This window comes from Oncorhynchus clarkii, chromosome 15, assembly GCF_045791955.1.
Source record: "Oncorhynchus clarkii lewisi isolate Uvic-CL-2024 chromosome 15, UVic_Ocla_1.0, whole genome shotgun sequence".
Classification (NCBI taxonomy): Eukaryota; Metazoa; Chordata; class Actinopteri; order Salmoniformes; family Salmonidae; genus Oncorhynchus; species Oncorhynchus clarkii.
The window spans coordinates 37,839,475-37,862,612 of NC_092161.1; the positions used below are offsets into that span (position 1 = coordinate 37,839,475).

At 46.1% G+C, this 23,138-nt stretch overlaps 1 protein-coding gene across 1 annotated transcript; it reads right to left on the reverse strand.

Moving 5' to 3' along the window:
* Positions 1-2,023: 2,023 nt before the first annotated feature.
* Positions 2,024-18,432, reverse strand: LOC139367241 (uncharacterized). The gene is made up of 5 exons (XM_071105474.1): positions 17,921-18,432; positions 14,684-14,861; positions 13,628-14,511; positions 5,744-9,915; positions 2,024-4,972 (listed from the first exon to the last, which is right to left on the reverse strand). The coding sequence occupies exons 1-5, from the start codon at positions 18,295-18,297 to the stop codon at positions 4,938-4,940; spliced, it is 5,646 nt and encodes a 1,881-aa protein (XP_070961575.1). The 5' UTR covers positions 18,298-18,432; the 3' UTR covers positions 2,024-4,937.
* Between the last annotated feature and the right edge of the window lie 4,706 nt (positions 18,433-23,138).

Below are 23,138 nucleotides of genomic sequence, written 5' to 3' on the forward strand. Positions count from 1 at the left end.
CTCTATTGATTTCCATTTGTCTGTGTGAACGCACACTGCACTCAGTTTACTCATCCTATTGCCCCATAACATTACAACTTTACTATCCTGTAACTAGCTTGGTTTTTATGAAGCCACACTGTAAACTATAACTGACACTATGGATAGAATATGGTAAGAATTTGGTATGTCAATATGAATGGAAGATACACAACAGTTCATTATTTGTTCACCTTTTGAAGACAGGACAATCCGTTCGTGGTAAAATGAGTCAATCCCAGGGAGGGAAGGACACGACATGAGAATGCCTGAACAAGAGGAAATAACCAACATCATTGTTATATTTGGACGTTCAAATGCTGTTCACATGCCAAGGAGGCTAGCTTTGATCATGCGTGCATCCCAAATGGCACCCTATTACCTAATGTGCACTACTACTTTGGGCCCTTGTCAGAAAGTACTTATGGGTTCTAAAATGGTACAGTACAGGCAGGCCTACGTCACTGACCCTGTTGTTCTTCTATAGCTGAAAAACAGTACCATGCAGAGCTACTAGATCAGTTATATATCTTGTCCAGCACCATGGACAGATTCAATCACGCCCTACCATCAAGGAACCATGTGCGATGTAGGGTAGGTTCTTTAAGTTCTGTCCTTGCTTGACATGTGTCAGCCAAATATCTCACTATTTGCAAATGTTTGTTTTCCATCTGCTGTACTTTTATTATACTGTCCAAGTAATTTCATCACTATATGTTGGTTAAACGTTGACATGATTGACATGTCACTGTTGCTGTCACTTGCTAGGCATATTAGGTTTTGTCATGGCTGGTGGGTTGGGGGAAATTGTAACGCATTGTTAAAATGACCCTGAGCCAAGCAGCCAAATTATGATTGTATTTTATTTCAACTTTAGGATTTTATGTGTTCTACATTAATTATACAAAATCTAACTTGAAATACCCGTGGAGTGCTAAATAACTTGTAAACTAATATCATTTGGTCACCAACAGACTATTCAGATGTTTTGAGGGGAACCAAATTACCATGCAAAAACAGGGTTGTTTGTAAATATTTGTTACATACTTAGAAATAATTATATTTTAGGCAAATTCATTCCATATGTCTTTGATAATATGATCATTCATAAACATGAATGCTTCTGAAGTTCAGTGAATGTATTGGTTTCTTTTTTTAGTTGTTACCTTTGACCTCAGCTACATTTACAATTGTCCCTGGCACATACAGGGGCAAATGTATTGTCCAGACTTTTTGGATTAAAATCTGTATTGTGATCCAAATGTCAGACATGTAAATGGTATGAATGGTTAGGAGACAGATGTAAGTTACTTACATAAAAAAATGACTGGTCTAGTTCAAGTGGTCTCTGAGCAATAGAGTAAAATACAATTGCCCTGTCTCCCCTAGTTTGCACTGCCAGAATAGTGTAGTTTAGAATATTTTAGATAAAACAGATACAAATTCATCATGAATACATCTGTATGATTCACCGACTGTCTCTTTGCACTGAAACCAAATAGACTGTACATATACATATTTCTCCAGGGATATTAGCACTAGAAGTGCCAAGCCCTTCATTTTGACTGCCTTCCGTTCTAGACTTATCCTAAATGCCAAAATGTTACTTTTTCAAATCCTCCTGCAGTCACTTGCAGGTAAGATATTTTGAGTTCTATAGTACCAGAAAGAGCAGATTCTGAGGTTTTCAAAACACTTACCGTACCTTTGTAAGATATGAGCTCTATTTCAAAATATCGCATTTTCCAAGAATAACCTTGCAGCAGATCACCTACAGTAATATAAACTAATGAAAATGCTATTGTGTTCTTTGAAATACATATTTTTTTTCGTATTTGAATGTTACCCAAGACCGTCATTAACACAACCAAAAGATAATTTCCCCGATAGCATATATTAAATCTATTTATCATACTGTTAGAATGTTACAGTCAAAATGGCTGCTCATTGGCGTAGTAAGGGGGTAGTGAGGCCCAGAAGTGTTCATACAAAACAGAGGCATAGCTTACATGCAAAGTTGATTTAATAATCGGCAATGTTATACAAAAGAAGCACACTATGACTGTATGTATGCTCATTTCTAATGATCATACCATGAATACAGACAAACATGTGCCTTTAAACACAGAGTTCCCTTTTTTAGAATACTCCAAAAAATACCTTGCTTTCATTTTAAATACTTGCCGAAAAAAATGAGAAAATAAAATATGCATTATATGAAATATATAACAGCTGCTTATCAGGTATACTATAGTACCAAATGCAATTATATGCAAATACCTTTCTCTCCATAACATCTAACGCATTTACACGCAAGAACAAACAAAAAAAGATGTAAAGACTGTATGAAAATAGAAAATATCACAGCAAGATGTGCAACAATAGTCTATGTTACAAATACCTTGCAGTACAAAAGGTCTATTACAATGTGCACATAACTATAGTCCACCTGGAACCTAGCCTAGAGTTACAGGGAAGGACAGAGTGTTGGTAGCGTAAACAATAGAATTAGAATAATTTTAGGGTATCAACATTATCCCGTGCTTGATATCAGGAATACAGTATCACAAACTAAAGCTCAAACTGACTTCCTGCTTATGCATGTCTTGAACCAGATCAAGTAACATTCATCCATACCATGTAACTTCAAACAAGGGGTAAAGAAAATAGCACTATGTTTGTAACAAGCAGACAGAAATGGTTTGTTTATGTTAAGTCTTTATACACAGAAAACTGTTTTGGTTCAGAACTAGATCTTTCAACCAGTACTGGTTGATAATGCACAATGACTTGCATTTAGGCTTATGTAATATGCAAGTCAGTTATTTTAACAAAAACATCAAGATGTATAACAATTAGAAGTCAATTCGAAAGTGAAGAATTCTTTGCCAGCTTACAAGGCGTTTGATATGTTCAACGCTTACATTTATCAGATTCATAAATGTACGTTTTACAGTATATATCCAAAAAGTTAATTCAAAAATATATATTTTTGATTTCCAAAATAACTAAAAATGGTCTTATCCATATACAATTAACAATGAATTACAACATGTCCAGTTGAAATGAAGAAATTAGCTAAGTTACAGTACATAAATTGTACGTGTTGAACACAAATAAACATGGGGTAAATCCCAAATGGTACCCCATATCCTAAATAGTGCACTAATATTGACTTTTTCCATAGAAACAGAAATGTGTACAAGGCACACTGAGATGTTATGTCTATCATTCATTGCAACACCAAATTCATTAATTACAAAAAAATACATATTCACATGGACGTATGTGAGCAAATGTCACTTTTTACTAGGATTGAATGTCAGGAATTGTGAAAAACTGAGTTTAAATGTATTTGGCTAAGGTGTATGTAAACTTCTGGCCCCAGATCTGTTTTGTTGTCACACCAACTGTCGCGGCAATTTCCATATAGAAGTTGGCAAAACAGCAAAAACAATCAATCTGATCCAGCCTGACATATATAAACATTCTCAGGCCTCACGGCCAAGCCACAAACACACAAGTGTAGAGAACAGGAGAGAAGTATCAATTGGCAATAACATCTCAAGAGTAAAGCTTCAAAATCAGATTCTTCTTCAACATATACACAGAGTATACCAAACATTAGGAACACCTTCCTAATATTGAGTTGCACCCCCTTTTGCCCTCAGAACAGCCTCAATTCATCAGGGCATGAACTATATAAGGTGTCGAAAGTGTTCCAAAGGGATGCTGGCCCATGTTGACTCCAATGCTTCCCACAGTTGTGTCAAGTTGGCTGGATCTCCTTTGGGTGGTGGATCGTTCTGTTGCGTGTGAAAAACCCAGCAGCGTTGCAGTTCTTGACGCAAACTGGTGCGCCTGGCATATACTGCCATACCCCGTTCAAAGGCACTTAAATGTTTTGTCTCGCCCATTCACCTTCGGAATGGTATACATTCCATGTCTCAATTGTCTCAAGGCTGAAACATCCTTCTTTAACCATTCTCCTCCCCATCATCTCCTCTAATTGAAGTGGACTTAACAAGTGCCATCAATAAGGGATCATAACTTTCACCTGGATTCACCTGGTCAGTCTGTCATGGAAAGTGCAGTTGTTCTTAATGTTTTGTATACTCAGTGTAAGTTTTAACACAGGTAAGAAAATATACCGTTTTTCAGCAACAAACATCACAAAAGTCTGTTGGAACAAAACCTTAAACCTCTATAATTCTTATTTACATTTGGTGTACATAGGTAACACTGATTGTAACGCGAGGCATTTGTCTTATTGTGGTTTGGTCTTAAAGCCTTTGTTTGTGTTTGAGAAGCATAAGCACTTCTTTACATTCATAGGAACCACAGTGCTGTTGTATTGGGAGACAGTCGATGGCAGACATGCAATTCCAAGAAAACCAAACCCGCATTCCAAAGGGCACCCTATTCCCTATACAGTGTACTACATTTGACCGGGGCCCTAGTCAAAAGTAGTACACTACCCCGTTAAGCAACATTGGTTGGCTCATGACTGGAAGCGTCTGGAAGGAGAGGAAGATGGTGAAGAGGAGGATGAGGAGTGTGAGTAGAAGGATGAAGGACAGATGGGTCCCAGTAATTGTCTTGTTTGGCAGTCGGAAGGTCCATTGGAGCACCAGGTTAGAGTCAGGCAGGTATATTATGGACTGTTGCTGTTGCTTAAACAATGCTTGTATTGGTGAAAAGGGGGCACAGTGGTTGGGGGGGTCATTGAGTGAGATTAAGTTTCGTCCTTATTCCCTATATAGTGCAGTACTTTTAACCAGTCCCCATAGAGCTCAAACAAACTATATAGGCTAACCAAGGCATTGACTGGAAAGTTGACGGACGGCTGGGAGGATGGACGGAGCGGTGATCAAAGCCGATCCCCCCCAGATGTCGAAGGTATTCATAGAGGTCAGAGGCTACACTCTCTCCACTCGACTAGGATCATAGGAGTCTGAGGAGAAAAAATGGCATCAATCACAATCCAGTCAGACATTCATGATGATATTCCATATACAGTAACGAGGGAAATCCTTACTGCCAGTCTGTTTGTGCTATCAAGCCAATGCTTGGTCACTCATTATCATGCCACACTGGCAGAGCACAAACAGATCTGGGACCAGGCTAGGGAAATCCATCTTATCTCTAAAACAATGTGTTTCAGTAAGTCCCCGTGTCTCTGTGGATTCCCAGCTCACACAATGGCTTGGCTTGGCCTTCCCTCCCTTCTTCCATCCACACCCGCTAAACCAATCCCATAAAAAGCTCTATAGTACAGCTGGGATAACTGCTAGGTTCTGGAGTGGTTTATTGGCCGGGTTCTCTCACAGTTTTGCTATAAAAACACCTAAATTGTCCATTTGGGTCAAAATGTCACAAAACCAACAAAATCAGAGTTTGCATCCCTCCTTGTTAATCTGACAATGTTCTTGGTGCGTTTTCCAGCAGTATGTACGTAAAATATTTTCTAAATTCCATCCTGATCCTTCATGTTACGGTAGGATGATAGCTCCCTCTTGTGATAAACATGATAAAATGAAGCTTTAAATAAAACAGGAGACAAAGAGTTTTACACAAAGATGAGGTAAAGAACTTAACATTCATGTGTATATTGTAGATTTTGTGATTATTTTCCCCCAGTGTATGAAAAGTCCTATATAAATATGTAACAGTTACATGTATTATTGTTAAAGGCGTGTGTGTGTGTGTGTGTCCATGTTCCTACCTGGGAGCAGCTCGTCCTCCTCTAGGGTTGTAGAGGAGCCACAGGAAGAGACACTGAAGCTCAGGGGAAGGGTGATCTCTCTTTTGGCCACTGTGCCGCTGCGAGGCATGGGGACAGGCTTGGGGAGGAGAGGAGGTTTCACTGGCCTGGACACCGGCTCTGGCCGAACCTCATGTTGCTGTTCGTCATCTGACTCTTCACTCCTCTCCTCCTCTCTTTTCACCTCTGGCTCTTTCTCTTCCTCCTCCACTTGCCTCTCTGTATTATCCTCCCCCTCTGGTTCTTTCTCCCCCTCCTGCACTTCTCTTTCCTCTTCCTCCTGACTCCCACTTTTCTCCTTTTCCATTCTCACCTTTAGCTCTCTCTCTACCTTGATTGTCAACTCTCGCTCTTTCTCCTCTATTTTCAACTCCTCCTCCTCCAGTTCTTTCTCCTCTCCCGACACTATCCTCTCATCTTCTCTCTTGTCTGCCCTGTCTATCTCGTTCCCCTCCGGCTCTGACTCTATCCTCAACTTTTCCTCTTCCATCTCTTCTCTCTCTCCCTGGCTCATCCCCTTATCTTTCTCCTGCTCAGCCTCTACCTGTACTACTACCACTACCTCCGTCTCTGTCTCCTGCTCTGGCTCTCCTGAGTCTAAACTGCTGATAAGTATGCAAGAGACTGAGAACACCTCATCCAAGTGGACCATACTCTCTGTGCAGCCTTGCGACTTCGAGGATGAGAGCCTGGGGGAGGCTCGACCAGTGTGCCCCTTCCTCTCCCCTCCTCCACCCACACTCAGCAAGCTAAGGGCCAGCTCCTCGTCTGGGGTCACAGGCAGAGACAAAGGGAGGCTGCTAGGGGGGAACTCTGGCAGGTCCAGCACCATGGAGGGGTGGCTTAATCTCTCTCTGTCCTCACATACTGATAAGCTGTCATCCTTACTGGGTCCTCCTCTCGTCTCCTCCTCTTCTTCTATCGTCTCCTCTTCCAAGGTAACCACGGATACCTGTACCTTCATCACTTGCTCGTACTCTCTTCTCACGTGCTTTTTATCTCTGTCTTCATCTGGACTGTGCTTCAGTGTTTCTCCTATTAGAGTTTCGTCCTCATTCTCTGGGTTGTCTCTGTGCTCCTCCACTTTCTGTTCGACCCCGCCTAGTGACTCCACAGCATGTGCTCCTTCTGGACTGAGTTCCTGGGCCTCTCTCTCAGTCTCTGTGTTGTCTCTGTGCTCCTGTGTTTCACTTATGACAGTTTCTACCTCATTCTCTCTGTACTGCCTGTCCTCCTCTCTCACCTTGACAGCCCCCTGTGGTGACACCTCATCCTCTCTCTCCTCTACAACCCCCTGCAGTGACTCCTCCTCCTCTCTCTGCTCCTCCTCTCTCTCCTGGACCATCCCCCGCAGTGAATCCGGGGCTACGTCTATCCCCAATATCCTGGCTGCTCTCTGCTCCATTGTCTCATTCTCAGGGATCCCCTTGGCACACTTCACCTCATATAGATTACTCAGGTCCTCTGTGGGCATGGTGTTTGCTTTCTCCTTGATCAGCAGGGTCTCCAGGTGTATATCTGCCAACGTAGCCTCGTTACGCCAACTCAGAGGATCGGAGCTGACGCTGTATCTGTAGACGTCATCCTCAAATGCAAACGCTGCCTCCCTAGTCAATCTGCCGGTGTGTGGTGTCCCCTGAGACCCTTCACCTCTGGGCGACCTGCTGTTCTCACTCCGGGCCCTGCGGATGTTCAGATTGGGCTCATGCCCCCTAAATCTGGGTGGCACGATGGGCACGTTATCCTTCTTTACCTTCCTCCCTCCCTCCACTACTTTGGCGGAGCCAAGCTCTTCCTTATTAGTGCCATCACTGATGTGCACAACCTCAACCTGGCTGTTCTTGGCAAAAAAGTCTCTGTCTCTGTTCTCCCTTGATAGCTGTACATTCTGGCATAGTTCATTGTGGTCTAATGGTGTGATCAGTGTGAATGGGCGGCCACAATCCTGGCCCTGCTCTATGGTGCCTCCATGGACAGTGTAGACGGTGAGCCCCACGTCCCTCAATAGAGACTCCTTGGCGACGGGGATGTCCAGCTCCTGCCTGTAGGTCATTCTGGAGTCATAGGTTACCCTGGGGTCACCCTTAGCATTGTGGGAGTTGTAGTCTCGGAAGCCAGTGGACTCTGTTAGGGTGGCAGTGGGAGCCATGTCCTCTCTCTTCAGCCTGAGGATGCTAGTTCTGCTCTGGGGCTGAGGCCTGGAGAAAGCACTCCTCACCTCCCTGTAGTCTGGGTCAATGGTAGAGCCAGGGCCCCAGCTGTCTAGCCTTGGCATGATGGTAGGGATGTTGTTGTTGGGTTTGTTATTCAGGTGCTGGTCTGGAAGGCGAACCGTCTCCCTCTCAGGGTCCAGATGTGGAGGGGCTATGTGCTGATGTTGTTGTTGTGTGTCTTCTCCGCTCAGCTCCATGATGGTCCTGTTGACCTTGTCCAGGTCGTCTATACACTGGTCGACACTGGGTCTCCTGGGCTGGACCTTCATTTTCTTCTGGACCTGGTCTACATCTACGCCTGCAGCCTTGTTGAAACTCTCCAGCTCCTCAATGGCGTCCCACGGCCGCCGGCTCACCGGCTTCAGCAGGAACTGGCCGAATGCCACCTGGCCCTGGATGTTAGCATTGGCACTGACTGGGGGTTTGGTGGTGTTGGAGGTGGTAGTACCAGTCTTCCTGGATGTGGAGGTCTGTTGGTTTCTCCCCTCCCAAGGGACAGGGGGTGGAGGCTGGGGTGGGAGTGACAGGGGTTGGGCCGGGCTGATACTGAGACAGGAGAAGGCGCTGTTGCTGGACAGGTGGAGGTTCTTCTGGCCCTTCATGGGATAGTCCACACCATACGAGCCGGAGCTGCAGTCGGTGCCTGCACCACTGTCCATGGTGGTATCGGAGGCTGGGTGGCCTGTCTCCTGCCCCCCCTGTCCCTGTCCTCCAGGGGGACTCTGAGGCTGACCTGTCCCCCCAGTACTCCCAGGACCCTTCACTGCCACGGGTGAGCTGGTCTGGGTCTCTTGGTTCCTGTACTGGTCCCCGGGCCAGGAGCCGGCGTAGCACAGCTCCTTGTCAGCACTGGCCTGGAGTGACCAGGCATCTACTATCTCCTTCCTCAGAGGACCCTTCCTGGTGCTTCTCATTGAGGTGAAGCTGCTGGTGTGGGAGGGGGGTTTGAGACCCATGTCTGATAACGACTTGCTACAGAGGCTTTGGCTGTTCTCTGATTTGGATTGGACCACAGTGTTTTGGTTGTCTTCTGTGGCGATGACGCTCACGATTGGCAGAATACTGGCAGGCATATTCTCGTTATTGTTCTGGTCTGCTGCTGAGACTGAGTCTTTATTGGTTTGTTGCATGTGGATGGGGACAGACACCAGGCAGAATATGGTCTCACTGTGAGCCTTCCTCTTAGAGTTCCTGTTGAGGTTGTCTACTCCTGAGTTTCCTGGAACTATCTTCTTCACCTGTGTGATGGTTGTTTCTGAGAAGCCCTGATCTGAGCTGGAGCTGTGACACACTGGCAAAGCAGGGGCTGGTGGCTGGAAGGCAGAGGGACCACCTTGGTTTGGTTTAGGATTATACCTGTTACAGTTTTGGGAAGTTGCTGCTGGGAAGTTATCTAGTGAGCCAGTCTCTTTGTGCAAATCACAGTGCTGCTGCTGTTGCTGCCACCTGTTATTGTTATTGTCATAGTCGCTAGAAGACCTCAGCGGCATGGGACTGGCCGGGTCTGGCGCGCTGGCAAGTGGCGGTGGGGCCCCCGTGGAAGCGGACGACAAAAAGGCACTGTCATCAGACGAGTGGTCTGACACGGTGACACTGGGAAGCTCGGAGGATGTGGAGTTACGGATGTGGCGGATCTTGTCGGCGTCCGTCATGGAGTTACCTCGGCCACATAGAGACGAGTTTCCTCCCCGGGACACATGTCGGAGGCGTGGGTCGTCGAAGGGGATGTACTGGATGCCAGGACCCAGGACCGGCTGGTGCTGCTGCTTACTGTAGCCAGTGGAGTGCTGCTTCCTGTGGGGTACACTCCTCTCTCTGTGAGGCTCCGGCCAGGACCCTCCTCCACCGGTGTGCCTGCTACCAAACCAGGGGTCTGGGGTCCCACGCATCTGCTGCTTCTGCTGGTACATCTGGTGGTACCTGATAATAACACATTATCATTTATTTAACTTCTAAATTGTACATTGCATTTACATTAATTTGGTCATTTAGCAAATTCGCCTCTATAGCGCTATTCAAATCAAATCAAATTTTATTTGTCACATACACATGGTTAGCAGATGTTAATGCGAGTGTAGCGAAATGCTTGTGCTTCTAGTTCCGACAATGCAGTAATAACAAGTAATCTAACTAACAATTCCAAAACTACTGTCTTGTACACAGTGTAAGGGGATAAAGAATATGTACATAAGGATATATGAATGAGTGATGGTACAGAGCAGCATAGGCAAGATACAGTAGATGGTATCGAGTACAGTATGTACAAATGAGATGAGTATGTAAACAAAGTGGCATAGTTTAAAGTGGCTAGTGATACATGTATTACATAAGGATACAGTCGATGATATAGAGTACAGTATATACGTATGCATATGAGATGAATAATGTAGGGTAAGTAACATTATATAAGGTAGCATTGTTTAAAGTGGCTAGTGATATATTTACATCATTTCCCATCAATTCCCATTATTAAAGTGGCTGGAGTTGAGTCAGTGTCAGTGTGTTGGCAGCAGCCACTCAGTGTTAGTGGTGGCTGTTTAACAGTCTGATGGCCTTGAGATAGAAGCTGTTTTTCAGTCTCTCGGTCCCAGCTTTGATGCACCTGTACTAACCTCGCCTTCTGGATGATAGCGGGGTGAACAGGCAGTGGCTCGGGTGGTTGATGTCCTTGATGATCTTTATGGCCTTCCTGTGACATCGGGTGGTGTAGGTGTCCTGGAGGGCAGGTAGTTTGCCCCCGGTGATGCATTGTACAGACCTCACTACCCTCTGGAGAGCCTTACGGTTGAGGGCGGTGCAGTTGCCATACCAGGCGGTGATACAGCCCGCCAGGATGCTCTCGATTGTGCATCTGTAGAAGTTTGTGAGTGCTTTTGGTGACAAGCCGAATTTCTTCAGCCTCCTGGGGTTGAAGAGGCGCTGCTGCGCCTTCTTCACGATGCTGTCTGTGTGAGTGGACCAATTCAGTTTGTCTGTGATGTGTATGCCGAGGAACTTAAAACTTGCTACCCTCTCCACTACTGTTCCATCGATGTGGATAGGGGGGTGTTCCCTCTGCTGTTTCCTGAAGTCCACAATCATCTCCTTAGTTTTGTTGACGTTGAGTGTGAGGTTATTTTCCTGACACCACACTCCGAGGGCCCTCACCTCCTCCCTGTAGGCCGTCTCGTCGTTGTTGGTAATCAAGCCTACCACTGTTGTGTCGTCCGCAAACTTGATGATTGAGTTGGAGGCGTGCGTGGCCACGCAGTCGTGGGTGAACAGGGAGTACAGGAGAGGGCTCAGAACGCACCCTTGTGGGGCCCCAGTGTTGAGGATCAGCGGGGAGGAGATGTTGTTGCCTACCCTCACCACCTGGGGGCGGCCCGTCAGGAAGTCCAGTACCCAGTTGCACAGGGCGGGGTCGAGACCCAGGGTCTCGAGCTTGATGACGAGCTTGGAGGATACTATGGTGTTGAATGCCGAGCTGTAGTCGATGAACAGCATTCTCACATAGGTATTCCTCTTGTCCAGATGGGTTAGGGCAGTGTGCAGTGTGGTTGAGATTGCATCGTCTGTGGACCTATTTGGGCGGTAAGCAAATTGGAGTGGGTCTAGGGTGTCAGGTAGGGTGGAGGTGATATGGTCCTTGACTAGTCTCTCAAAGCACTTCATGATGACGGATGTGAGTGCTACGGGGCGGTAGTCGTTTAGCTCAGTTACCTTAGCTTTCTTGGGAACAGGAACAATGGTGGCCCTCTTGAAGCATGTGGGAACAGCAGACTGGTATAGGGATTGATTGAATATGTCCGTAAACACACCGGCCAGCTGGTCTGCGCATGCTCTGAGGGCGCGGCTGGGGATGCTGTCTGGGCCTGCAGCCTTGCGAGGGTTAACACGTTTAAATGTCTTACTCACCTCGGCTGCAGTGAAGGAGAGACCGCATGTTTTCGTTGCAGGCCGTGTCAGTGGCACTGTATTGTCCTCAAAGCGGGCAAAAAAGTTATTTAGTCTGCCTGGGAGCAAGACATCCTGGTCCGTGACTGTGCTGGATTTCTTCCTGTAATCCGTGATTGACTGTAGACCCTGCCACATGCCTCTTGTGTCTGAGCCGTTGAATTGAGATTCTACTTTGTCTCTGTACTGGCGCTTAGCTTGTTTGATAGCCTTGCGGAGAGAATAGCTGCACTGTTTGTATTCGGTCATGTTACCAGACACCTTGCCCTGATTAAAAGCAGTGGTTCGCGCTTTCAGTTTCACACGAATGCTGCCATCAATCCACGGTTTCTGGTTAGGGAATGTTTTAATCGTTGCTATGGGAACAACATCTTCAACGCACGTTCTAATGAACTCGCACACCGAATCAGCGTATTCGTCAATGTTGTTATCTGACGCAATACGAAACATCTCCCAGTCCACGTGATGGAAGCAGTCTTGGAGTGTGGAGTCAGCTTGGTCGGACCAGCGTTGGACAGACCTCAGCGTGGGAGCCTCTTGTTTTAGTTTCTGTCTGTAGGCAGGGATCAACAAAATGGAGTCGTGGTCAGCTTTTCCGAAAGGGGGGCGGGGCAGGGCCTTATATGCGTCGCGGAAGTTAGAGTAACAATGATCCAAGGTCTTTCCACCCCTGGTTGCGCAATCGATATGCTGATAGAATTTAGGGAGTCTTGTTTTCAGATTAGCCTTGTTAAAATCCCCAGCTACAATGAATGCAGCCTCCGGATAAATCGTTTCCAGTTTGCAGAGAGTTAAATAAAGTTTGTTCAGAGCCATCGATGTGTCTGCTTGGGGGGGATATATACGGCTGTGATTATAATCGAAGAGAATTCTCTTGGTAGATAATGCGGTCTACATTTGATTGTGAGGAATTCTAAATCAGGTGAACAGAAGGATTTGAGTTCCTGTATGTTTCTTTCATCACACCATGTCACGTTGGCCATGAGGCATACGCCCCCGCCCCTCTTCTTACCAGAAAGATGTTTGTTTCTGTCAGCGCGATGCGTGGAGAAACCCGTTGGCTGCACCGCTTCCGATAGAGTCTCTCCAGTGAGCCATGTTTCAGTGAAGCAAAGGACATTACAGTCTCTGATGTCCCTCTGGAATGCTACCCTTGCTCGGATTTCATCAACCTTGTTGTCAAGAGACTGGACATTGGCAAGAAGAATGCTAGGGAGTGGTGCACGGTGTGCCCGTCTCCGGAGTCTGACCAGAAGACCGCCTCGTTTCCCTCTCTTTCGGAGTCGTTTTTTTGGGTCGCTGCATAGGATCCACTCCGTTGTCCTGTTTGTAAGGCAGAACACAGGATCCGCGTCGCGAAAAACATATTCTTGGTCGTACTGATGGTGAGTTGACGCTGATCTTATATTCAGTAGTTCTTCTCGACTGTATGTAATGAAACCTAAGATGACCTGGGGTACTAATGTAAGAAATAACACGTAAAAAACCAAAAAACTGCATAGTTTCCTAGGAACGCGAAGCGAGGCGGCCATCTCTGTCGGCGCCGGAAGTCACTAAAGTCACATTAAAGTCACTAAAGTCACTAAAGTCACGCCGGAAGTCACATTCATTACAGAAAATAATGTCAAAGTGCTTCAATAGCAAATGAAAAAAAGCAATATAAAATCATGAGTAGGTAAGCTACATAATTTGTTACCTGTAGTTGACAGGGACCTCTCCATAGCCCCTGTGACCTCCATGGCTTCCTCTCATAGGTCGAGGAGTTCTCTTGGGGGGATACGATGGGGGAGGGATATACCCCGGAGGCTCCGTGCCAGACCCGCCATCCTGTGTATAATAGTCCAGCCTGGGGTCACCTATACTGGGATGAGGAAGGGGGGTTCTGTCCCTGGCCTGGGGCTGGGGGCTTGATGCTGCTTCTGGCTCTCCTGAGAGCGTTTCGGAGCTCCCCCGGGTCTGCTGATGCACCTCGTAGGACGGAGGTCGCAGGGGACGGCTGTGCCGGACCTTTGGTACTTGAGAAGCCTGACTCACCTGGCTGACCTGGCTAGTCATACTAGTCTGACTGGAGGGTCTGTTGTCATTCTCAGGCCACCTGTCCCTGTCCCCTACCCCTGCCTGGTTGTGGTTATATATGTTGTAAGGGTCGTAATGAAACCCTGGGTGGCCGTTGACCCTCCTGTGCACGTCCTGCCCAGGCACAGACCCAATAGACCCAGACATTTCCACGTACTGCAGGCTGTCCGGTTGCAGCATCCTGGGCAGAGACTGGGACTTCCCTTTGTTCCTGGGACCCATTACAACCATAGCACCATCCGGTGTGCGGAGGTGGCGCTGCTGCAGATACTGCTCCTGAGCCTGAGACCATCTCTCGCCCTCGCTGTCTGAAAGCTGGCAGGAGAAGCTCACCACGGCGGGCCGCCACTCGTCCGTGCCCAGGCTCTGACACTTCCTGTCCACGGCGGTCATCCTCCACTGCTGCAGTGCTGCCTCTCTCTGCCTGGAGCGGGCCTGGACCTGAGCTTGGGACTGGGCTGCCCAGCTCTGCTTCTCACGCTGCTGGCAGTCCTCCGGGGGCTCCTAGACAGAGGACAGAACCACAATGGTCTTTGGCTCGTTCCCAAATGGCAACATATTCCCAATATAGTGCACTACTTTTAAGTGCACCCATGGGCTCTGGTCAAAGGTAGTGTACTATAGAGGACTATTTCATTTTGAATTGTTCAATAAACAAATCATAGAATCAAATCACCTCCTGTCTCTGCTGCTGCTGCACCCCCTCTGTCCTCCTACAGGTACCACCTCCTCGGGGCTCTCTGAAGTCAGCGTAGTCCAGGAGGATGCTGAAGTCCTGGCCCCTCCTCCTCCAGTAGGACAAGTCTCTGGGGCCCCTGTGATGAGAATACACGCCTCTGGGCCCCTCATAGAACCTAGAACACAGAACACTCAGTATCAGAACCTAGAACACAGAACAGACGTAGTATTGGAACTGAGAACCAGTGGTTTCGCTCATAGACCATAGAACACACACAGGACACATCAGGAATAGTTCTCCAGTAGATGAATGTGATGATGTGTCTGTCGTTGAGCCCCTCTACCACTAGAGGGAGTTAGACCACCACAGACAGGCTAAAGTCAGTCTGCTATCAGTCTGCTACTGATAGTGCACTGTATCTGAAGACTTCATAACAGCATATCCGATTTGCAGAACAATGCACTGTGTTTATCATCATCTCTCTCTGCAAGCTCAACATCTCTGTTTCTGGATATTCCTACTGAACATGTTTAACAAACATGCACATGTGTGCACCCTATGGGCTGAGGGAGGCTGATTTTCCATCCATGATCTGATCTGCCCTTTTCATTTAATGTCAGTACAGGCAGGCGTGACCATTAGGTAAGTTCCACTGCATACCATAATATAGTATAGCCTAGTTAGCCAATCCTCAGTGGATATTATCTGCACCTCCTCGTGGAAAGATTAGGAATATTCCATATGTACGTTCTAAAACTGAGCTAAAAACACCCCGGCAAACAACAATTTCAAAAAGTGGCACATTTGATTATCTTGCATTTTCAAATCAAATGCACTGTTTGGACTTGAGGCAAGGGTAGGGGATATGCAGGTTGTGTTGTGTTGCCTAATATCATCAACGTATCCATGGATTGTATTCAGGGTCAAGCGACTGTTCCATAAGCAAATAGTACATACTTGAGTGGCATCGGGCACTGATATCATAGAATTACATGTCAAAATGAATTAAGCTAAAGGATCTCTATGACTGATGGATGCTATTAACCGTCCTTGCATCTACAGAGCTATACAATACACAATCCTCCAGGACTGGTACTGCAAACTAGGCTACTCGAGCTGACAAGAAGAAAAGGCAGAGACGAAAGAAAAAGTGCCTCGGTAAAAATCGTACATTTCAACACTCGGGGACATTCCCCGGGAAAGGTTTCCATTGCATAACTCGTGAAACTGAATGAAATAGAGCAGGAGGCATCTCTTCTTCGTATAGCCTACATATTTAAAGGCTGTGCGCATGAGGGAGGTTCTATGTGTGGCGACTAAGAGCGAGGCTATCGATACGCCGGGCAGACATCCCTATCTGTCTGGAGGCGTCCAAAATGGCACCCTATTCCCTATACAGTGCACTACTTTTGAACAGAGCTCTATGGACCCCCTTTACGTCCTGGTGAAAAGTAATGCACTATATAGGGATTTAAGGTGCCATTTGGGATGCTGTTTCTGTCTGTAGAACTGGGCATGCTCAGGCGGTGGTGCTGGGGTCTATCAGCAGTAGCAGCAGCTCTAGTCTGTTTACAACACAACTGTCCCATGTGGCAGATTAAGACTCCAGAACACATTACCCCAACTCCCTGTCTACTGGCTTTATAGAGAAGAGGAGGGAGGGAGGAGCATTACCCCAACTCCCTGTCTACTGGCTTTATAGAGAAGAGGAGGGAGGGAGGAGCATTACCCCAACTCCCTGTCTACTGGCTTTATAGAGAAGAGGAGGGGGAGGGAGGAGCATTACTCCAACTCCCTGTCTACTGGCTTTATAGAGAAGGGGAGGGGGAGGGAGGAGCATTACTCCAACTCCCTGTCTACTGGCTTTATATAGAAGAGGAGGGAGGGAGGAGCATTACTCCAACTCCCTGTCTACTGGCTTTATAGAGAAGAGGAGAGGGAGGGAGAAGCATTACCCCAACTCCCTGTCTACTGGCTTTATATAGAAGAGGATGGAGGGAGGGAGGAGCATTACCCCAACTCCCTGTCTACTGGCTTTATAGAGAAGAGGAGGGGGAGGGAGGAGCATTACCCCAACTCCCTGTCTACTGGCTTTATAGAGAAGAGGAGGGAGGGAGGAGCATTACCCCAACTCCCTGTCTACTGGCTTTATAGAGAAGAGGAGGGGGAGGGAGGAGCATTACTCCAACTCCCTGTCTACTGGCTTTATAGAGAAGAGGAGGGGGAGGGAGGAGCATTACCCCAACTCCCTGTCTACTGGCTTTATAGAGAAGAGGAGGGAGGGAGGAGCATTACCCCAACTCCCTGTCTACTGGCTTTATAGAGAAGAGGAGGGGGAGGGAGGAGCATTACTCCAAATCCCTGTCTACTGGCTTTATAGAGAAGATGAGGGAGGGAAGAAGGAGCATTACCCCAACTCCCTGTCTACTGGCTTTATAGAGAAGAGGAGGGGGAGGGAGGAGCATTACTCCACCTCCCTGTCTACTGGCTTTATAGAGAAGAGGAGGGAGGGAGGGAGGAGCATTACCCCAACTCCCTGTCTACTGGCTTTATAGAGAAGAGGAGGGAGGGAGGGAGGAGCATTACCCCAACTCCATGTCTACTGGCTTTATAGAGAAGATGAGGGAGGGAGGGAGGGAGGGAGGGAGGGAGGGAGGGAGGGAGGGAGGGAGGGAGGGAGGAGCATTACTCCAACTCCCTGTCTACTGGCTTTATAGAGAAGAGGAGGGAGGGAGGGAGGAGCATTACCCAAACTCCCTGTCTACTGGCTTTATAGAGAAGAGGAGGGAGGAGATTACCCCAACTCCCTGTCTACTGGCTTTATAGAGAAGAGGAGGGGGAAGGAGGAGCATTACTCCAACTCCCTGTCTACTGGCTTTATAGAGAAGAGGAGGGGGAGGGAGTTAGGGGAGGAGAAAAGCATTACCCAAACTACCTGTTTACTGGCTTTATAAAGGGAGGTAGATAGGTAGGTAGGTAGGTAGGTAGGTAGGTAGGTAGGTAGGTAGGGAATTGGGGGGAGGACATTACCACAACTCCCTGTCTATTAGAAGGAGAGGAAGAGGGAGAGTGGGAGGAAGAGGGAGAGTGGGAGGAAGAGGGAGAGTGGGAGAGTGGGGAAAGCGTAGTAAAGAGAGAAAGGGAGCAACCTCCCAATGCAGAACTTCTTGACTGACGGAGTCCACCTTTGCATGAATCTATTTGTGCCAAACAAGCTCTGTGCAGCAGACTCACCCGCTATCTGTCGTGAGAGAATCGCCCATGGAGTGCGCGTCACCTTGGTTACCGCTGTCCGCTTCCCTCCTCTGTGGTTGGCTATTTCTGTGCCTCCCACCTTTGGTTGGGGCCGGTGGCTGGGGCCGCCTGCTGGTGCTGGTGCTGTTGCTATACACATAGACCCCTGGCCCAGACTGTATCTCATACCCGTTCACTGTTCCATGACCACCACCGGACCGGGTCTCTAAGATCTCCTGGCGGCAGGAGGACGGGTCGCCGTAACGCTTGTTATCGTAAGAGGACGGGGGTGTGGGGGAGGCAGCAGGAGTAGAGGTAGAGGTTTTTTGGGGCAGTTTGTATCCATGCGAGATGAGCAGGTCATCCACGCTGTACATGGTCGCATTTGTTTTGCTGGTGTTGTTTTTGGGATGAGGTTGTAGGGGACTGGTAGAGGGGGGCGTCACTCAGACCTGGTTCCTAGAGGCAGCGACAGGAGCCCGAGCACAGCTGCGCAGCTGATGAGGCCATCACTGGGAAAACAGGAGAGAAAGAGAGAGGGGGGAGAGTTAGAAAGAGTGAAAGGAAAGGTGCCATTAAAATCATTATCCCTCTGTCTCCGTGTCCTTCTCGTCAGAGAACTGACTGGACGGAGGCGAGGAGAGAAGAGAGGGGAGAGAACGAACCAACCACTCTGTCTGCCTCCGTCTCCTTTCCCCTTCCCTCCTCTCCTCTCTGCCCGACAACAGGACTCCCGTCACCTTTCCCCATTATTTTTCTGTCCTCTCCTCTCACCATTCTTCCTTTCCTCTCTTTCCCTTCTCTCCTCTCCTCTCTGCCCGACAACAGGACTCCCGTCCCCTTTCCCCATTATTTTTCTGTCCTCTCTTCTACCCATCCTTCTTATCCTCTCTTTCCCTTCTCTCCTTTCCTCTCTGCCCCACAACAGGACTCTCTCCATCTCAGTCCGAGACAGAGCTCTGATACTAAGCCCACCACATGCAGACAGTGGGAGAGGAAAATCGACAACACTAGTCAGAGCAACCCAAAATATAATTATCATTACTAATGATAATAGTAATAACGGTGCTAGTGATAAATATAATGTATTAACTATGTAATAATAACTGAAGTAATAAGGACAGTGTTCCCTTTAGACCTGAGGCAGCGGTTGGTTGGCTAGCCCATGTTTGGTAAATCAGCGGTGGGGATTGGGTAAGTAGTCAGTGTTGCAGTGGCTCTTGATGTAACAGTCTTAGCGGTGCTCCCCTCATCTTGCGTGCTTCAGCTTGCTTGCACCACCAGGACTGTGTGTGTGTCTGTGTGTGTCTCGGCCTCTATCCACATCCAAATCCTAATCTGGGGCGTAGCTTTAATAATTACCAACCAGCCAGTCATGCAGCTCCAGAAAGCCTTGAGGGTATTCCTGAAATCCTGGGCATATGCCTGAAAGCCTGGGTAATATGAGTGGATTACGCTCTGACTGTATTGTACTGATCTCTGTAAGTGATGTTTACAACAGCGTACTACTGGACAGATATTAATGACAGTCTTTGTGTCACTCTATCCCAAACAAGAGTTAGACTAGTTTATACCAACACATTCTGGGATTAGCCCCATAAGTACAGATAGGAGGAAGAGCCTGTAGTAGTGTACTACTGTAGAGTAAGTTAAAACATGTTTATAAAGTATTCCTACATTACAACATACTACTGTAGCCTAGCCTTACTGCATAGTGTAGCCGAGGCCTACAGTATGCAGCTTTTGCAAAGTCTTGAAGACCAGGCTCCGCATTCACAAAGTGTCTAGGTGTGCTGATCATGGATCAGTTTTGCCTTTAGTTTTAGATCATAATTATAAGGACGGGGGTAGAGGTCGACCGATTATGGTTTTTGAACGCCGATACCGATTATTGGAGGCCCAAAAAAAGCCGGTACCGATTAATCGCCAGATTTATTTCATTTATTTGTAATAATGACAATTACAACAATACTGAATTAACACTTATTTTAACTTAATATAATACATTAATAAAATCAATTTAGCCTCAAATAAATAATGAAACATGTTCAATTTGGTTTAAATAATGCAAAAACAAAGTGTTGGAGAAGAAATTAAAAGTGTAATATGTGCCATGTAAGAAAGCTAACGTGTTCCTTGCTCAGAACATGAGAACATATGAAAGCTGGTGGTTCCTTTTAACATGAGTCTTCAATATTCCCAGGTAAGAAAGTTTAGGTTGTAGTTATTATAGGAGTTATAGGACTTTCTCTCTATACCATTTGTATTTCATATACCTTTGACTATTGGATGTTCTTATAGGCACTTTAGTATTGCCAGTGTAACAGTATAGCTTTTGTCCCTCTCCTCGCCGCTATCTGGGCTCGAACCAAGAACACATCGACAACAGCCCCCCTCGAAGCAGCGTTACCCATGCAGAGCAAGGGGAACAACCACTCCAAGTCTCAGAGCGAGTGACGTTTGAAACACTATTAGCGCGCACCCCGCTAACTAGCTAGCCATTTCACATCGGTTACACCAGCCTAATCTCAGGAGTTGATAGGCTTGAAATCATAAACAGCGCAATGCTTGAAGCACAACGAAGAGCTGCTGGCAAAACACACGAAAGTGCTGTTTGAATGAATGCTTACGAGCCTGCTGGTGCCTACCACCGCTCAGTCAGACTTCTCTATCAAATCATAGACTTAGTTATAACATAATAACATACAGAAATAACATATCCCTCATATCCCATCATCAAAGAGACTTTGTCCTAAACGGCACCCTATTCATAGTGCAGTACTTTTTACCAGATCTCTATGGTCAAGGAGATCATTATGTAGGAAACGGTGTGCGATTTGGGTAAGTCATTAATATGGTCGATTCCGGAAACTATCATCTCGAAAACAAGACGTTTATTCTTTCAGTGAAATACTGAACCGTTCCGTATTTTATCTAGTGGGTGGCATCCATTAGTCTAAATATTCCTATTACACTGCACAACCTTCAATGTTATGTCACAATTACGTAAAATTCTGGCAAATTAGGTGGCCCAAACTGTTGCATATACACTGACTCTGCATGCAATGAACGCAAGAGAAGTGACACAATTTCACCTGGTTAATATTGCCTCCTAACCTGTATTTATTTTTATCTAAATATGCAGGTATAAAAATATATACTTCTGTGTATTGATTTTAAGAAAGGCATTGATGTTTATGGTTAGGTACACATTGGAGCAACGATACGCACCGCATCGATTATCGATTATTATCTAGCAGGACACGCTAGATAAACTAGTAATATCATCAACCATGTGTAGTTAACTAGTGATTATGATTGATTGTTTTTTATAAGATAAGTTTAATGGTAGCTAGCAACTTACCTTGGCTTACTGCATTCGCGTAACAGGCAGGCTCCTCGTGGAGTGCAATGTAATCAGGTGGTTAGAGCGTTGGACTAGCTAACTGTAAGGTTGCAAGATTGAATCCCCCGAGCTGACAAGGTAAAAATCTGTTTTTCTGCCCCTGAACGAGGCAGTTACCCCACCGTTTCTAGGTCGTCATTGAAAATAAGAATGTGTTCTTAACTGACTTGCCTAGTAAAATAACGATTAAATAAAGGTGGAAAATTATTATTATTATTTTTTTTAATCGGCCAAATCGGTGTCCAAAAATACTGATTTCCGATTGTTTGAAAACTTAATAAACTTAATAAACTTAACTCGGCCATTCCGATTAAATCGGTCAACCTCTAGATGGGGGGCCTGATCCTAAATCAGAACTCATACTTTGAGACACTTGATAGCCCCTGATTGGCAACATTGTGTAGCTGTGTTGACCCGTCTTCCACCTGAGCATTAGAGTCTGTAGTGATACTAGCTAGGTTATTATGTGTCTCTCTACTCTAGGTGTGTGAAATGCTGCTCTCTCTCTTTGTATGATCAGCCCTCTAATGCGATTATCTTTCTCATTTAAAACTTTAAACCTGTTAGTATTAGCGGATTGACTCTTGGCTCTGGTTCAGTGATACTTTCTCATGTTTAAATGTTGAGTATTTTACACGGACAGGCACATTTCTGTAAGTGAGTATGGTATTTTCCAACATTGCACAAACTAAATACTGGATTTGATTACTGAAGAATTAACTCACTGTCAAATTCAGCTTAAACTGCAAACTTGTTTTCACAATCTTAAATCCAAAATGATGCAAAGTCTCTATTAGCTAGACCTAAACAACAAATGTATCCAAGCCTTGCCAGATATGACACTATGTGCAAACCACATTTGAATTGCAAACCACATTCCATCTGTACGATTGCTATATTCTAACTGCTAGGCCTAAAACGTGAGTGGGTTCAATAGTTCAACCAGTCTAGCCCTAGAGTTGTCTGTAACTTCCTCCATTTATTGCAGGAAACAAGTGAAGTGAGAAACCACCCTGGCCATTAGCAAAGAGACTTTGTCCTAAACGGCACCCTATTCATAGTGCAGTACTTTTTTACCAGATCCCTATGGTCAAGGAGATCATTATGTAGGAAACGGTGTGCGATTTGGGAAAGCGATCAGATACCTCTTGATCAAATCAGTGTTACACACCCTTTACTCCCTTCCTGCACATTAACAACCCCTTCAGCCTCTGGTTTATCAGCTGTTTACTTCAGACACACACACAAACAGACTTTGTGTAATTCGGCAATGTCATAATATGATCAAAACTGAGTATGATCCATAACATATGCTGCCTGCTGCCCTATCTAAGACCTATTTAAAGTCCTAAACCCACAATCGTAATTCCTGTCAGTCACTTAGCATCTCCAAATGGGGCTTATCTTCACCATCATAAGTCAACATCGAGATCAGGATTTCCTCTCCGTTCGTGACACTCCTCCCCTCATGTCCCATGTCGAGCTCAGTTTAAATACCAGGGCAATTACACAGGAAAGTCAGCCTGAGCATCCACAAATAAATGTAGTAATTCCCGAATGAAACTACATTCACAATTATCCTTAACATCTATATGCTGGAGTACAGGCTTTATTTGAAACGTTTAAGTAGGAAATTGTATGAATTTTGACCATTATAGAGTAGGATGCCTTGTCTCTCGTAGAGGTCGACCAATTATGATTTTTCAACGCCGATACCGATACCGTTTAATCGGACGATTTTAATATATATATTTGTAATAATGACAATTACAACAATACTGAATGTGTATGTGTCATGTAAAAAAGCTGACG

Bases quoted from the DNA above. Each gene is read 5' to 3' on its own strand.
- LOC139367241 (XM_071105474.1), bottom strand. From the start codon at position 18,297: ATGTACAGCGTGGATGACCTGCTCATCTCGCATGGATACAAACTGCCC. The intron at 14,512-14,683 runs GTGATTTGATTC...TCCTCTGTCTAG, and splicing joins AGCAGCAGCAGAGACAGGAG to GAGCCCCCGGAGGACTGCCA. The intron at 4,973-5,743 runs GTAGGAACATGG...TTTTCTCCTCAG, and splicing joins GGAGGACGAGCTGCTCCCAG to ACTCCTATGATCCTAGTCGA.